Source organism: Syzygium oleosum, unplaced genomic scaffold (genome assembly GCF_021117445.2).
Source record: "Syzygium oleosum isolate NSW1041296 unplaced genomic scaffold, Sole_v2.1 Sole_v2.17, whole genome shotgun sequence".
Taxonomy (NCBI): Eukaryota; Viridiplantae; Streptophyta; class Magnoliopsida; order Myrtales; family Myrtaceae; genus Syzygium; species Syzygium oleosum.
In genome coordinates, this window is record NW_026607501.1 from 7,748,211 (window position 1) to 7,762,479 (window position 14,269).

General features: G+C 44.0%; 2 protein-coding genes across 2 annotated transcripts; both read left to right on the plus strand.

The window, feature by feature from the left end:
• Window positions 1-241: 241 nt before the first annotated feature.
• On the plus strand, window positions 242-3,513 carry LOC115678902 (cysteine-rich receptor-like protein kinase 1). Its single transcript, XM_030602390.2, has 6 exons — window positions 242-1,128; window positions 1,476-1,589; window positions 1,684-2,034; window positions 2,333-2,567; window positions 2,742-2,886; window positions 3,071-3,513. Exons 1-6 carry the CDS (start codon window positions 333-335, stop codon window positions 3,440-3,442), a joined length of 2,013 nt encoding a protein of 670 aa, XP_030458250.2. The 5' UTR covers window positions 242-332; the 3' UTR covers window positions 3,443-3,513.
• Window positions 3,514-5,214: 1,701 nt separating this feature from the next.
• On the plus strand, window positions 5,215-11,641 carry LOC115678905 (serine/threonine protein phosphatase 2A 55 kDa regulatory subunit B beta isoform-like). The gene is made up of 14 exons (XM_030602398.2): window positions 5,215-5,435; window positions 5,675-5,784; window positions 5,893-5,985; window positions 6,089-6,208; window positions 7,166-7,354; window positions 7,438-7,529; window positions 7,898-8,016; window positions 8,165-8,288; window positions 8,412-8,535; window positions 9,372-9,440; window positions 10,395-10,486; window positions 10,599-10,676; window positions 11,317-11,390; window positions 11,502-11,641. Exons 1-14 carry the CDS (start codon window positions 5,336-5,338, stop codon window positions 11,636-11,638), a joined length of 1,521 nt encoding a protein of 506 aa, XP_030458258.2. The 5' UTR covers window positions 5,215-5,335; the 3' UTR covers window positions 11,639-11,641.
• Window positions 11,642-14,269: the final 2,628 nt, after the last annotated feature.

Here is a 14,269-nt window from a genome sequence, read left to right on the forward strand (position 1 = left end):
TCTCTCTCTCTCTCTCTGTGATGCTCTGTGATGAACGAAGATTTCAACCCAGTTGGGGTCAATCATCATATCACGCAACCCAGCCCGTTCAAAAGCCGCTCCCCAGACTCGTAGGACTAATGATTCTCTCTCTCTAAAACAGTGCAACCCACCAAGCCAAAAAGTTGCTCCACTGAAGAAGAATATGATGTAGAAGAAGAAGAAGAGAATTGTGTTCCGTGTAGAAGAGAATTGTGTTCTGTGTAGTGGTTGGATCGTAGTTTCCCTTACGCTTTTGCTCAAATCTTTCCCTTTTCTTCTTCTTCTTCTCCTCTCTTTCTCGAGCAGAGCCCATGAACTCAAACGGAGCGAGCCCGCCAATGCGTTCGCCGGTTGCGATCTCCGCCTGCTTCGCTCTTCCTCTGCTCGCGCTCTCCTCGCTCTTCTTCTCCCCCGCCGTCTCCGACCCTCGAATCGCCCAAGCGGGCCTCCTCTGCGGGAACTCCTCCGGGATCTTCGCCGGGAACATCGTCCCCAACTTCGGCGCCATCATGAGGGAGATCTCCGTGAGCGTCACCGACCGGCGGTGGGGCAACTCCTCCCTCACGTCCCCGCCCCCGGCGGTGTACGGCCTCGCCCAGTGCCACGGCGACCTGGTCGAGACCGACTGCCTCCTCTGCTACGCCGAGAGCCGGACCCGGATCCCCCGCTGCCTCCCCAGCTCCGGCCGGCTCTACCTCGACGGCTGCTTCCTCCGTTACGACGGCTACGACTTCTACAACGAGACCGTCGATCCGACGCGCGACATGCTCAAGTGCAGCTCCAATTCGACGGTCCCCGCGGACCAGAAGGACAGGGTGGCCGAGTTCTCGGATAGGGTGGACCGGGTGCTGAGGAATGTCTCGGCGACCGCGGTGCAGAACAGGGGCTTCGCGGTGGCCGGGGAGGACGGAGTCGGAGAAGTCGCCGGGGTATACGCTTTGGCACAGTGTTGGAGCACGCTCGACGCCGGCGGTTGCAGAGTCTGTCTGGAGAATGCAACTTCCATGGCGAGAAGCTGCGCACCCGGAGAAGAAGCGCGGGCCATGAACGCCGGATGCTTCCTCCGTTACTCGACGACGAAGTTCTACAGCGTCCCCGTCACCGGAGGTAGACAACTAGTCTCTTGATCACTCAGTTTTCCGGCTTAAAGATGGCTTCCTTGCCATTAAAGAAAAACCGAAGCTCTTCTTCGGTATTATTAACTGCGGTTCCCTCCATGCTCGTTGATTAAGTTTTGATTGGATTGATCTCATGATTCGACGTCGCCGGATTTTCGAAAATTCTAATGAACTCTGCTCATCTCAACCTGAATATTGGGTTGAACATGTTGATCGATCTTTCATTTGAGTGCTAAGGCTGCGAAATCTAAATTTTTTGTGAGGTGCCGGACATTTGACCATGTAGTTGGTATAGAATCGCTTGCAGGATGTGATCTTGCCTCCGTCGTTTCGCAGGGTCGTCCAGGATCCACATCACCATAGCAATAGCCTCATCGGCCGCTGCGGCGACTTCGCTTGTTCTCATCGGCGCATACATCGGATACAAAAAGTACTCCATGGACAAACAAGGTAAACGATTCGAATCGAGCCCGTAAAATGGTATCTCGGTAATTCTTAAAACACGAAGCTTGATGACGCGGATTTCGCATTCATCCATTTTCAGTGCAAAATAGCCTCCTGAGATTACCGGCGAGCATGAGCAAGTCTAGCTTATACTTCAAGTACGAGACGCTGGAGAAGGCCACCAACTTCTTCCACGACGAGAGGAAGCTGGGGCAAGGCGGGGCCGGCTCCGTGTACAAGGGGATCCTGGCCGACGGGAAGGTCGTCGCGGTTAAGCGGCTGGTGTTCAACACGCGCCAGTGGGTGGACGACTTCTTCAACGAGGTGAACCTGATCAACGGGATCCAACACAAGAACCTCGTCAGGCTTTTGGGATGCAGCATCGAAGGCCCGGAGAGCCTCCTCGTCTACGAATATCTTCCTAACAGAAGTCTTGATCAAGTTCTTTTCGGTAAGTAGCTGGTTGCTGCATAACTGCATTAACACTTGCAGAGTCACCGTTCGATGCCAACAAGAGAACTACCCTTTAAGACGAGCATCGGTTCAGTTTGCAGTCTTACCAACTGGTTTCTTGTATTGCAAGCAATGTTTCCGTGGTATGATTTCCGAGTCACTAGGCATCGAAAATCTGCTGCATTAGCGTGTTGCCATTCCGGTTCTTCTGTCATGTCCACCGCAGCACTCTGTTCTGCTGGTCTTTCTAAAGTACGAGGCGGTCCCGATAAGCATATAGAATCGTTTTGTTGCAGTGAGCAACGCGACCTACATCCTGACTTGGGAGGAGAGGCTGCACATCATCACAGGAACAGCCGAGGGCCTCGAGTATCTTCACGGAGGCTGCGGAGTGAAAATCATCCACCGGGACATAAAAACCAGTAACATCCTCCTCGACGAGAATCTCACCGCAAAAATCGCGGATTTCGGGCTTGCCCGATGCCTTGCTCCGGATAAGTCTCATCTTAGCACGGGAATCGCCGGCACACTGTAAGAATGCATGTTCAATCACTAGCGTGCTCGAAACCGTAGTCGGCACTTTTCTATTTCCTTGATCTGACAAGCTTGGCCTGTCAAAATGTTTTCGCATATCGTCCTCGTCTTCACTTCACAGCTTCTCTGGGCTAAGTTTGGTTTATTTATTAACAATGGTGAACTATGCAGCGGTTACATGGCGCCTGAATATCTCGTGAGAGGACAGCTAACGGAGAAAGCCGATGTTTATGCTTTTGGGGTGCTGGTTCTTGAAATCTTGAGCGGTAGGAAGAGTAGCGTGTTCGCGCAGGGGTCGGGCTCTGTATTACCGTCGGTAAGATTGCTTGTCCTTGCGTTCGCGAAGAACTTAGACCGACATTTACTTTTCCTGGCCACGCCACACCAGGATTATCTAATTTTTTACCTTGAATGGATCGTGGCTTTCTGTGTTTAGGATTAAGCAGACTAATGTTCAAATGTGATGTGAGCCATGGAACTTTTGATGATTGCTTTTTCAGGTGTGGAAGCATTACAGGTCGAACAATCTAGCCGCGTGCGTCGATCCCGCCCTACGAGGCAAATTCCCCGTCCAGGAGGCCACGAACGTGCTCCAACTCAGCCTTCTGTGCACGCAAGCCTCCATGGACCTGCGGCCCCCCATGTCCGGGGTCGTCGAGATGCTCCTCCACAACAGAGACCGCGAGGTCCCCCAGCCGAAGCAACCCCCGTTCCTCAACGCCAGCGTGCTGTCCGACGAATCCAGCGGCAGGAGCTCCTACACGCACACGTGGCTGTCGAACCAGCTCACGGCGTCCGAGGTCTCTTCCAGCCTGACGGGGAGCCCGCGGACCAACAGCCGGCTCGCGATGGAAGCATCCGAGCCTAGGTAGGAAGCGGGACCCCATTCTTTCTGTACAGGCAGATGGTTAGACATCATTTCGCACGGACGGGACGAGTCAAAACAGAATTTTCCATTCATGTACTGTGGGATCACACGGATTCTTGTTCTTTTGATTCCACAACCACCCGACGGTTGTCGCATTCGATTCATTGGTTTTTCGGAAGCACTGAACGTCTCCTTCCTACTTTCTTCGGTCGTAGTAGTTGCGGACGGCCTTCGCGCACACAGAAAGAAAGCACGTTTCTTTCTGCAGCGCGCCACCCTCCACTGATGATTTCTTGGTTTCCCATGACGACCCCACCACCCCGGTCAAACTTTGCTGCGTTGACCCTTGGGTTGAGCCTGCCGTCTTTGTCGTGACGGAGATGCGAGCAGATAAGGTGGCGGTTCTTTCCAAGAATGTCTGTGTCTTACGTGGGGACCTCTGCCATTCTGGTCACCGCAGGCACTAAAGTACAGATAAAGTTTATCGGGAAGATTTTTGTGTGTACGGATATCAATTACAGTTTTAAAGTTTTTCGATTTTATAAATTCAATCTCAAATATTTTTGTGCGAAATTCTGATGTTCTTCTTCCGGTCAATTTTCGCCGGAAGCACTATACTGAAAATTCGTGCAAAGATGTAGGACGGTATTGGCAAAATTGAAAAGTTAACGATTGAATTACCGTCCGTACAGTAAGTTTAGGAGCGATTCGATAATTTTTCTAAATTCATCTCATTCACAGAGAGAGCGGAAATTCTCGAGAAATTGATTTTCTCATGGTCTTACTCTTTGGAAATTGCAACGGCTTGGCAAGTCCCACGTTTCGAAGTCATTTTGTTCGTTTGACCCGCCTGCTAGGTTTAACCAGCATGATATAAACGTTGCAAAATATACCTTAGTGCCACTCTTATATAACAATTCATTTTTGGCAAAATAAAATGCACCCTAAATGCCTTCTGAAAGACATTTCTTAATTAACCAGACTTGGAGTCAAAGCGACTTTTACGCAAGATTAAGGGTTGAAAATTCTTGCAAAATAAATACCAAAGACACGGGTTGAAAAATGATGTGCGAATTTGGATACTAGAAGTCTCATCGAAGGTAGACAAAGAAGTTCGACGAGTCATGAAACAAAAAATTGTGAAGTTTTTTAGCTCTTTTCGGATCGCTTGTTCAGCAAAAAATGAATATATTTAGAAATTTTTTTTTCTGAAAGATGATATGTTATATCGTTTAGTAATAAATATTATCATTATCAATAATAATTTATTCCCGTATATTTTCTTGCAAAATAAATACCAAAGACACGGGTTGAAAAATGATGTGCGAATTTGGATACTAGAAGTCTCATCGAAGGTAGACAAAGAAGTTCGACGAGCCGTGAAACAAAAAATTGTGAAGTTTTTTTAGCTCTTTACGGATCGCTGGTTTCGCAAAAAATGAATATATTTTGAAAAACTTTTTTTTTTAGAAAGATGATATGTTATATCGTTTAGTAATAAATATCATCATTATCAATAATAATTTGTTCCCGCATATTTTCACGGATGATGAAAATACTTTTCGCTCGGTGATTTTCGCAAATGATATAAACAATCATTTTTAGGGTGGATGTCATAAAAAATCATGAAATTTCCACGAATCAAACGCCCTTAGAATTAGTTTGATCACATGACGCCTTTGGTTTTATCCACGACTCAAAGAAAAAGCAAAAAAATAAAAATAAAAAGAAGATCGATTTTAAATGGATAAGAGCGTTGAGTCATCGTCGTCCTCCCCGTGTCTCTCTGTCTTCTTCCCTGTGCGCGCGCGCGCGAGAGCCAGCATGTTCGCTTCCACTTCCGCTTGAAGCGGCGAGCGAGCCGAACGCCGCCGTACCGGACGCCGGCGAGCCGATCATGGCTCCGAGCAGCGCCGCCGCCGGCTCCGGCGCGCCTCTCGAGTGGAAGCTCTCCCAGGTCTTCGGCGAGCGGTCTCCCGGAGAGGAAGCTCCCGACGGTGAGTCGCTTGCTTAGGTCGTTTCCTTCTTCGAACTCCGGCGAGAGTCGTCCGAGGATGCTCATTGGAAAGCGATCGTGCGTAGTTCGATTTGCTTTTAGCTCGTGTAACACTGGTTTCGGTAGCGGAGACCGCGGGATATGTGCCGCTGAATCCGAGGAATCGAGAGGCTCTAACTCGTGCGTTCGATGGTTTGATATCGCTTGCGATGTGATAGGATTTTTCTTTCGTGCTGTCAGTTCCGGATGATGTCATATCTTCGATCGAGTTCGATAAGACGGGGGATCACCTCGCCGTCGGCGACCGCGGCGGCCGCGTCATCATCTTCAAGCGAAAGGACGGCAAAGACGTGAGCGGCGATGCCGTCCCTCTCTCTCTTTGAACTGTCGCGATCTTCCTGAACTTTTCTAATGCTGCTTGGTTAATCGATTACTTCGTGTGCTTTGAATCTCGGCAGCATTTTCGGAGGCAGGTGGAGCGGTCGGAGTCCGACTTCGCGTGGCATCCCGAGTATCGGTATATGACTGAATTTCAGAGTCACGAACCTGAGGTGGGCCTGACTCTTTCATTCTCGAGCGCGGGCTGATTCTTATTCGTGCGCTATTCAAAGATTTATTGTAGTTCTGTTGTCTTTTTTCTTTTTCCCTCTCTAGTTCGATTATTTGAAGAGTCTGGAAATTGAAGAGAAGGTCAATAAAGTTAAATGGTGTCCAATGCCCAACGGATCCCTTTTCATGCTTTCAACCAATGACAGGACAATTAAACTCTGGAAGGTATGGTTGTATCTGGTCAGCAAGGCCTTCCATGTTCCATTCTTCAAATTCTTGAGAAATGTTCTGAGGATTATAAAATACTCATTCATTTACTATGTTCAGATGGGATGATTTCAAAAGAGGGGAAATGATTTAGTTAATCTCTAGGGTAAAGTAAAGTGAAGAAAAGAAAAGATTTGATCGACTCATGCATCGTGTTTGGTAGGGGTGATTAGGAGAAAAGGGAAATGATTTAATCATCTCATTTTCGGAGGGATTCGGAACTTGCTAAGAATGACCTGTAGCTGAAGGGAAACTCCTAATCATTTCTTTTCCCTCCACTAAAAGAAACCAAACTGGATTATCTATATATAATCTGCTTAGATCCCTTCTCTTCTCTCCAAAACCAAACATAATGTGTTGATTCTTTGCTGAAGTGAAGAACCGCTCGGGGTCAGTGGGAAGACTTGCTTCAAAAGAAGAGTAGAATGCCTCCGGGCATATTTCTATATTGTGATAACATGTGTAGTTTGGATGTTTCATAATTTATCAAATGAACAGAGAATCGTTCTTTCGGTTTTTTCGCTTAAGGCTTTGGAACTTAGCAGTCAATATCAGATGCTTTTCCTCTCCTATGTTGTTATAAACTTTTCAAAGATCAGGTGTTTCGTCTATCTGTTTCAAGAGAATGTTGAGGGTAAATGTACTGTAACTCCATAAGCATGTTCGTCAGATAATAGTATATCAATAAGGAAAGAAGCGAGGAAATAGGCAATGGCTAGACAGACATTTAATATTTGTTGCTTGACGGTATCTGCATTTGCATCTACAATTATTGACGAGGGTAATTTTTTTAGGCCTTCTTGACTACCTTTTCTTACCCCCTTTTTACAGTTTCATTTGATTGTTCTCCTACTCGAGCTTAGATGCATGCTTTGAGCTGTCCAATTTGTTCCGTTTTGTTATTTTGGAAGCCAGGTAAAAGAACGTAAGATGAAGAAAGTGAGAGAAAAGGATCTCGGTCCATATATTTGTCCAGAGAATGCACTGTTGGCAGAAAGAAGTTACGTGAGTGATCAAGAGAAAATTAATTTTGATAATGGCCATCATGTGGAATGGACAGAGAAAATAGCTCAGCAAAAGTTGCCTTCACACGAACTTCCAGGGGTATGTAATAGTGTAGCTTTACTGCTTTTCCCAACCTTATTCTTCAAGTGACGGGATAATAATATGTGTTGATGCAAAACTAGATTGCCGATTATAACAATGATGCTCTTGCACGATGTCGAAAGATTTACGCTCATGCTCATGATTTCAACATAAACTCACTTTCGAATAACAGGTAATGATGGTTATTTTGTTCAGTCAGTTGAATAACTATTTTAGGTTATATTAGAACTTGCTGCATAATATTTAGTTGCACCAGTAGAGCATGGCTTTCCAACTGGCTGTTCCATAAAGGATTTAACAATGAAGAGATCTCCTCTGTGCCTAATGATAGGTGCCTAGTGCTTCTTCAACACATGACAAGTCCCTAAGCACGTGCATCTCTAGTCATTTACACCATTTTATTAGTAGGTCATTCCATAGGGGAAGGTGAAGGTCGGGTTGCTCAAAATTTCCTTAGAACTTGCTTTTCTTGTTTGAATTGTAGGTGGCAAGCTATCAAACTGACACTTAACAATTTCTTGTTTTATATTCTCTCTGCAGTGATGGTGAGACCTTTGTTTCTGTCGATGACCTTAGAATTAATTTGTGGAACATGGAGATCAGTAGTCAATGTTTCAATATAATTGACATAAAACCAACGAATATGGAGGATTTGACTGGTAATTTCAGTGCCTTGCTTGCCGACAATTCTATACTTCTGCCGGTAGCTGACTGAATGCTTGACTTAGCAATCACCCTTACTATACTGTGATGCTGCCCCACTTTCCTTTTGTTGTTATTTTGTAAGTGCTTGCATCTCTTGTGCAGAGGTCATAACTTCAGCTCAGTTCCATCCGGTTCACTGTAATCTGCTTGCTTACAGCAGTTCAAGAGGTTTTATCCGTCTAGTTGATATGCGGCAATCAGCCTTATGTGATCATAGTGCAAGGATGTGAGTGTCGGCCAACTATGTTGTTTGATTTTTGAGGTCCATTGTGCATTTATATAGTAAGTTTTCTTGTTTTCTGCATGTGTTCTTGTTCCGATACCTGGCATCAAAAGCTTAAATATACAGCTTACAGGATGGAGAACAGCGTAGTTCTAAATCATTTTTCACAGAGATCATTGCATCAATCTCCGACATAAAATTTGCAGCTGATGGCCGGTACCTTATGAGTCGTGATTACTTAAACTTAAAGGTAAGCTAATTTTCATGGATTTATTTTGCTTGAGCTTTTGTAACATCCCTGAACAGCCAAAAAAAAGAAAAAAGAATCAATGCAAACACATGCACAAGGAGATGGGAAGTTGCAGGGTTGGTTTCTGTGTCTCTATTCCCTGATAAGAGAGAAATAAAATAATCAAGTCTGTCTTCGTCAATTATATCTCTGTCCTTTGGGTTTTAAATAATTCATTGCCTCAATAAATGGCACTTCTCTTAAATATCTTTCTCCCCTTACTTGAAGTATCGATGACAATAAAAGGTCTCTATAGATTATCGAAGAATTCTATCTGATCCATAATTGTTATTTGATCTCTTTAAAGCAGAACAAAGTGCTTTTTATTTGGTCCTCACACTTTAATATCGCAAGCAGTGGACGCTGGAGAAGCAACATGTCCATTAAGGGAATGCTAAAATGCAGGGTTAGAGTTAAGAAAATTTAACTTTCTTTGCTTGCCATAAGAACACGATCCATTGACTGTTTTCACAGAAAACCATTAGAAATAACTCCCCAGTTCCTTGACATAGTGGTAAAAATGTTGGGCAGTGTTAGAATTTAAAACAGGGTCATATGTGTCTATTGGAATTCAGTGAACAAAAGATAATTTCCTCGAGTATTTAACTGATGCATTATGCTGTATTTGAAGAAACGATGAATCTATTTAGGAACATTGACTGCTGAAACCTCACGGCTGAGGCCATTTTCTGTTTGCTTCATTATCTTGCTTTTTTCTGTGGTATCTTAACCTTGAAATTCTATTGATTCGACTATTGTTTTCCTCTATCTATTGCTTTCTGAACATGTTCAAATAGCTTTGGGATCTGCATATGGGATCTAAACCAGTTGCAACATTCAAAGTTCATGAGCATCTTTGCCCAAGGGTAAGCAAATATCGCATGATGGTCAATCTAGTAAAGATTGTCCATCGTGATATGTTTGATAGCTATCATTGTATTTGCCAGTTGTTATGTTTTATTTCCTTTAATTTACAACAAGTAATTTTCAACATAAAGAGGATATTTCATCAGTCCATTGTCGTTATCACTAATCAGTAACAGAATAAGGAGAGTAATCTTCCTTTTTATTTTCATTTGTGGCTTCCTTAGTTAAAGTCATAAAGATCTTCAATTGCACCCATATGCACTTTTACATATTTGGATTTCCGAGAAATCATGCTCTGGTCAAATGTGATACTGTGGCCTTGCTGATATTATGGACAATAAGTTCAGTATGAGTGAATAGATCATTGGAGGCATATCGCGTGGTCGATGCTGTACTAGAATCCTAATATAATTGATGTGCAAGCTGAAGCTCTCTTAGTAACCGGCAGTCCAGCTGAGTTCTCTCTATAATCTATATTCTCTATCATCAGCAACTCTGGCACAGCATGGGTATTTACCTTCATCTTTCCAACTGCTAAATTTGAACAATACTTGTCTGTTTTGACACCACATTCTCATTCTTTCCATTTAGAAGGCATTAGATATCATATATGATATGAGTACTATTGACTAGGTCATCTCTGGAAGTAGGGGCTTATTTATCTTAACAGAAGGTACAGGCTGGCTATCGAGTTGATTGAGAATTCTTGCATTAAGTTGTTATCGGACATTCTGGTATCAATCTTTATGTTATAAGTTTGCATCTTCTATTGTTGCTGCTTTTCCTTGTCTTTCCACTTTAACGGTTAAAATTTCCAAATCGATTGACCTCCTTATCTACATATATGAGGAGACCTCTTTGTAGATACCATGGATAAAAAGTCTATTTTCAACTTATTTGTCTTATTTCTACATTAGGGTAAGGTCGCTAACCTTTGAATATATTTCCAACAGCTGTCTGATTTGTATGACAATGACTCCATATTCGATAAATTTGACTGCTGCCTAAGTGGAGATGGACTTCATTTTGCTACTGGTTCATATAGGTTTGCCCTGTTACTAAGCAGTTGCATTTGCAGTCCCGTAGATACTAATTCGAGGGCTTAGGTTTTTTGTCCTCCCGCTTTTATCTGACAATACATAATCTTAAATTTTCAGTTATCTTCTACGCATTTTTTCTCATGGTTTTGGGAGTGAAGAAGGGGTCACGGTTGGTTCTTGTAAAAATCCGAGCAGGTTGGTGGTTTGTTGTTTCCCCTCATTATTTTATCATATCTGCATAGTTATTGGCATTAGAAAATGATCTGCTCCCCTGCTACTCTAAGACCCTGCTAGAGTTATTCTTCACTGAACGAGGCTTTATCCTGGGGTTAACTATTCTGGTTGATTTTGTCAAACTTTCTTAGCAACAGTTGACTTTATGGATGGCCAACTAAGAGATCTTGAATTTTACTTGCATATACTGGCTGACAGTCCTTTGCCATCACTTGTCTCAATGGGCTATCGCTATCATTCCGATAATGGCCTGAATAAGATATGCCTCCACGTTTGGGAGGTGAAATTTTGGGTTGGGTGTGGAAAATGGGGTTTTGAAATTTTTGGGAGAGAGAAATGAGAGGGAAAATTCAAAATTTGGTCATTTTCCTCTCCATCTCACATTCCACGTCTTCCGGAACATAGCTAGTTAAACGAGGTCTGCTCTCTAATAGCTGCTAAGGAGAGTAATAGCCGAAGACGATGCTGAATTAGGGAAAAAGCAGATTGGAAACTTGGCAAATGCCAGTTTTCATCGCCCTTGAGACTGATTTTGTGCACATCTGAGTTTGCGTCTCTAAACTCGCATCTGCTACTTCTAAATTTCCAATCTTACCGACAGGGCGTCTCTGCCTGCTGCTCCAAGGGCGAGGAGGTCATCAATAAGCAACTTGGCGCGTGGATTTTACCGGCAAGGTCCGACTTTAAACTTCGTAAACACTTATTTTTCGGACATTTCAAATGCTGTTAGGTTCTCCATCCCTATGTCGTCTCAATCTCTCTCTTTCTCTCTCTATACTTTTGCAGCGCGCGAAAATTCGAGCTCAGTTGCCAACGATACTCCCTGTGACTTGAAGCAGAAGTTGCTGCATTTAGCATGGCATCCAACTGAAAATCTGATTGCTTGCGCTGCTGGCAGCAGCCTGTTCATGTACTATGCATGAAAATCTGATTGCTTGCGCTGCTGGCAGCAGCCTATTCATGTACTATGCATGAAATGCTCCATTGACGATCCCATCAGGAAGCAGTGAAAGAGAAAGCCTTGTATCAATAGCTGAAGAGAGGTTGGTTCTCCTGTTCCGGTTCCACGCGCAACATCGACTTCCCATTTTAGTTGGCGGCATCCCCGGTCCCAAGGACCTGCACGGGGTCACGAGTTTGAGTGTCTGTTGTAATTAGCTGCACGCATCAGCACATGAGCGATGGGCTTGCGTGATTTGCGGTCTCAACTGTGCATTCCCTTCACCGACGAGGAAAACCACAAAACCCTACCGACGGTAATAGGACATGGTTAGTGAATAATATGTAAAGTTCTCTCTTTCTTCAGGACATCAGTAACGCGATATCTAATCAGAAATTCGTGACACAAAGGGGTTTAGTTGTGAACTTAGATTTGTTAATTATTGTCCTTTCTAAGTGTCGCAATTAATAGTCTAGTATCGTATCAAATTTATGATGTGTGCTTTGGGGCGATGATCAGCTGCAGCTCGAGCACTGGCAGCTAGTGCTCGAGCTGCCGCTAGTGGGAGTCGCCCGTTGATTGGAGTGTCCTATCGTACAATTATGTCCTCAACCGCACATAATCTTTTTGCAAAAGACACCCAGAAATTCCAATTTTTCCACCAATCTCTCTGTCCCACTTGCAACCACAGCAGGCTGCCAACACTGCCTCGCGTGCCCTCGTCGATGTCCCCTCGCATCTAGAGCCATCATACCCTGTTGTCGCGTCCTCGCGCTATCGCCCATAATCGTGCGTCACATCCTCCACAGGTAGACATTCCTGTACCTCTCTATCCTTTCGAGCTGCGCCAATCGGGACCTCGGGATCATCACGAATGGTGCCGTCGATCTTGATCGGCGACATTGGATCTGGCTTGGCGACGCCTGATCTGGGCTCGACAACGCCTGATTGGACATTCTGTTCGCAAATCCGACTCGGCGATAAATCGACTAGAGAATTTTATCCGGTGAACCACTGTACTTGCAAATATATGCTTCCGGTCTTCACACCAAACGGTTTGTTAAAACGAGACCCTTCGTTCAACTTTCGTAATGGTTTTCGATCTACGTGACAATCACATGACAGCTGTCTCCTTTGGAAATACTACCAGCCGTTGGATGGAGTGACTTTTTCACCAACATGCATGCTACCTAAGATTAACTACATAAAAAATCACCAAAATTCGGACACTATTTGTATAATTATTCCAGACTGCAAAATGTATTGAGCACGGTGAATTCACCCTCACTTAAGATCATGGATGCACCTAAAACATTAGATTTTATTAGGAAACTCTACTTGTTTGGAGAAAAATAAATAATTTAAAAAATATTTTTTAAAAAGATTGTTCGTATCACTTGAAATAATTAATCAATAAAAAAAGTTTTTATTATCGATAACAATTTATATCTAAACATTTTCCTGGACGACAAAAATATTTTTTTGTTCACTCATTTTTGTAGACGATATAAATAATTATTTTTAAGAAAATATTTTTTTTAAAATTATTTATTTTTCACAAAACTCGAAGTTTATTAGGATTTATTAGGATAGAGTTTTCATACAAACTTCATTTAATAAAAAAAGTGAAAACCAAAGGACAGCGACACCCGCATGGTATAATAAAGGGGTTAATACCACGAAAAACCCTAAACTGGTACACTTGTGACAAATTTACCCCAAACTATTTTTTTGACCACAAAAAACCCCAAACTGGTACACCTGTGATAATTTTATCCCGAACTATTTTTTTGACCACAAAAACCCCAAACTGGTACATCTGTGACAATTTTACCATGACTTAATATTTTTATTTTATTTTTTCGAAATTTTTTTATTTTTTCTTTTCTTTTCTTTTTCCTTTCCTTTTCTTTTTTTTTTCCTTCATCTTCAACCTATGGCCGGTCGCTGGCGAGGCCGACCTCGCTGGCAACTAGCGAGGTCGCCTTGCCCACCCCTGGTGAAGTTCGACCTCACTAGTTGCTAGTGAGGGGTTGTCCTCGCCAGCGACGGCGAAATCCCAACTGTTCCGTCCGGCGATTGTGAAGCCGCATCGCTTCGAGTGCGAGGCGTTTCTCTCTCGATTTTCCTTCTCCGATCGGAGGACCGGAGCCATGGCTGGCGTCTCTCTCAATGCGGCGACTGCGGCGCCCTCTTGAAGTCCGTGGAGGAAGCTCAAGGGCACGTTGAGCTCACCTCTCACTCCAACTTCTCCGAGTCCATCGAGGCCGTCCTCAATCTCGTCTGCAGCTCCTGCGGGAAGCCTTGCTGATCCAAGACGTCGAATCCCCGCCTTTTGTGGCGTTCTGATCTATTGCGCTGGCCATTGATTTGGTTTCTGAGCGACGGCGAGGACGACCCCTCGTCCTGGCGAGGTCGAACCTTGCCAACGACCGGCAGGGCCGACCTCGTCGGGCCCCGTCTCTCGTTGGTCGCCGGACCGGCCATAGGTTGAAGATAAAGAAGATGAAGGAAAAAGAAAAATGAAAAGGAAAGGAAAAAGAAAAAAAAGAAAAGATTAAAAAAATCGAAAAAAATAAAAAATAATATTAAAAAATTAGGTCGGGGTAAAATT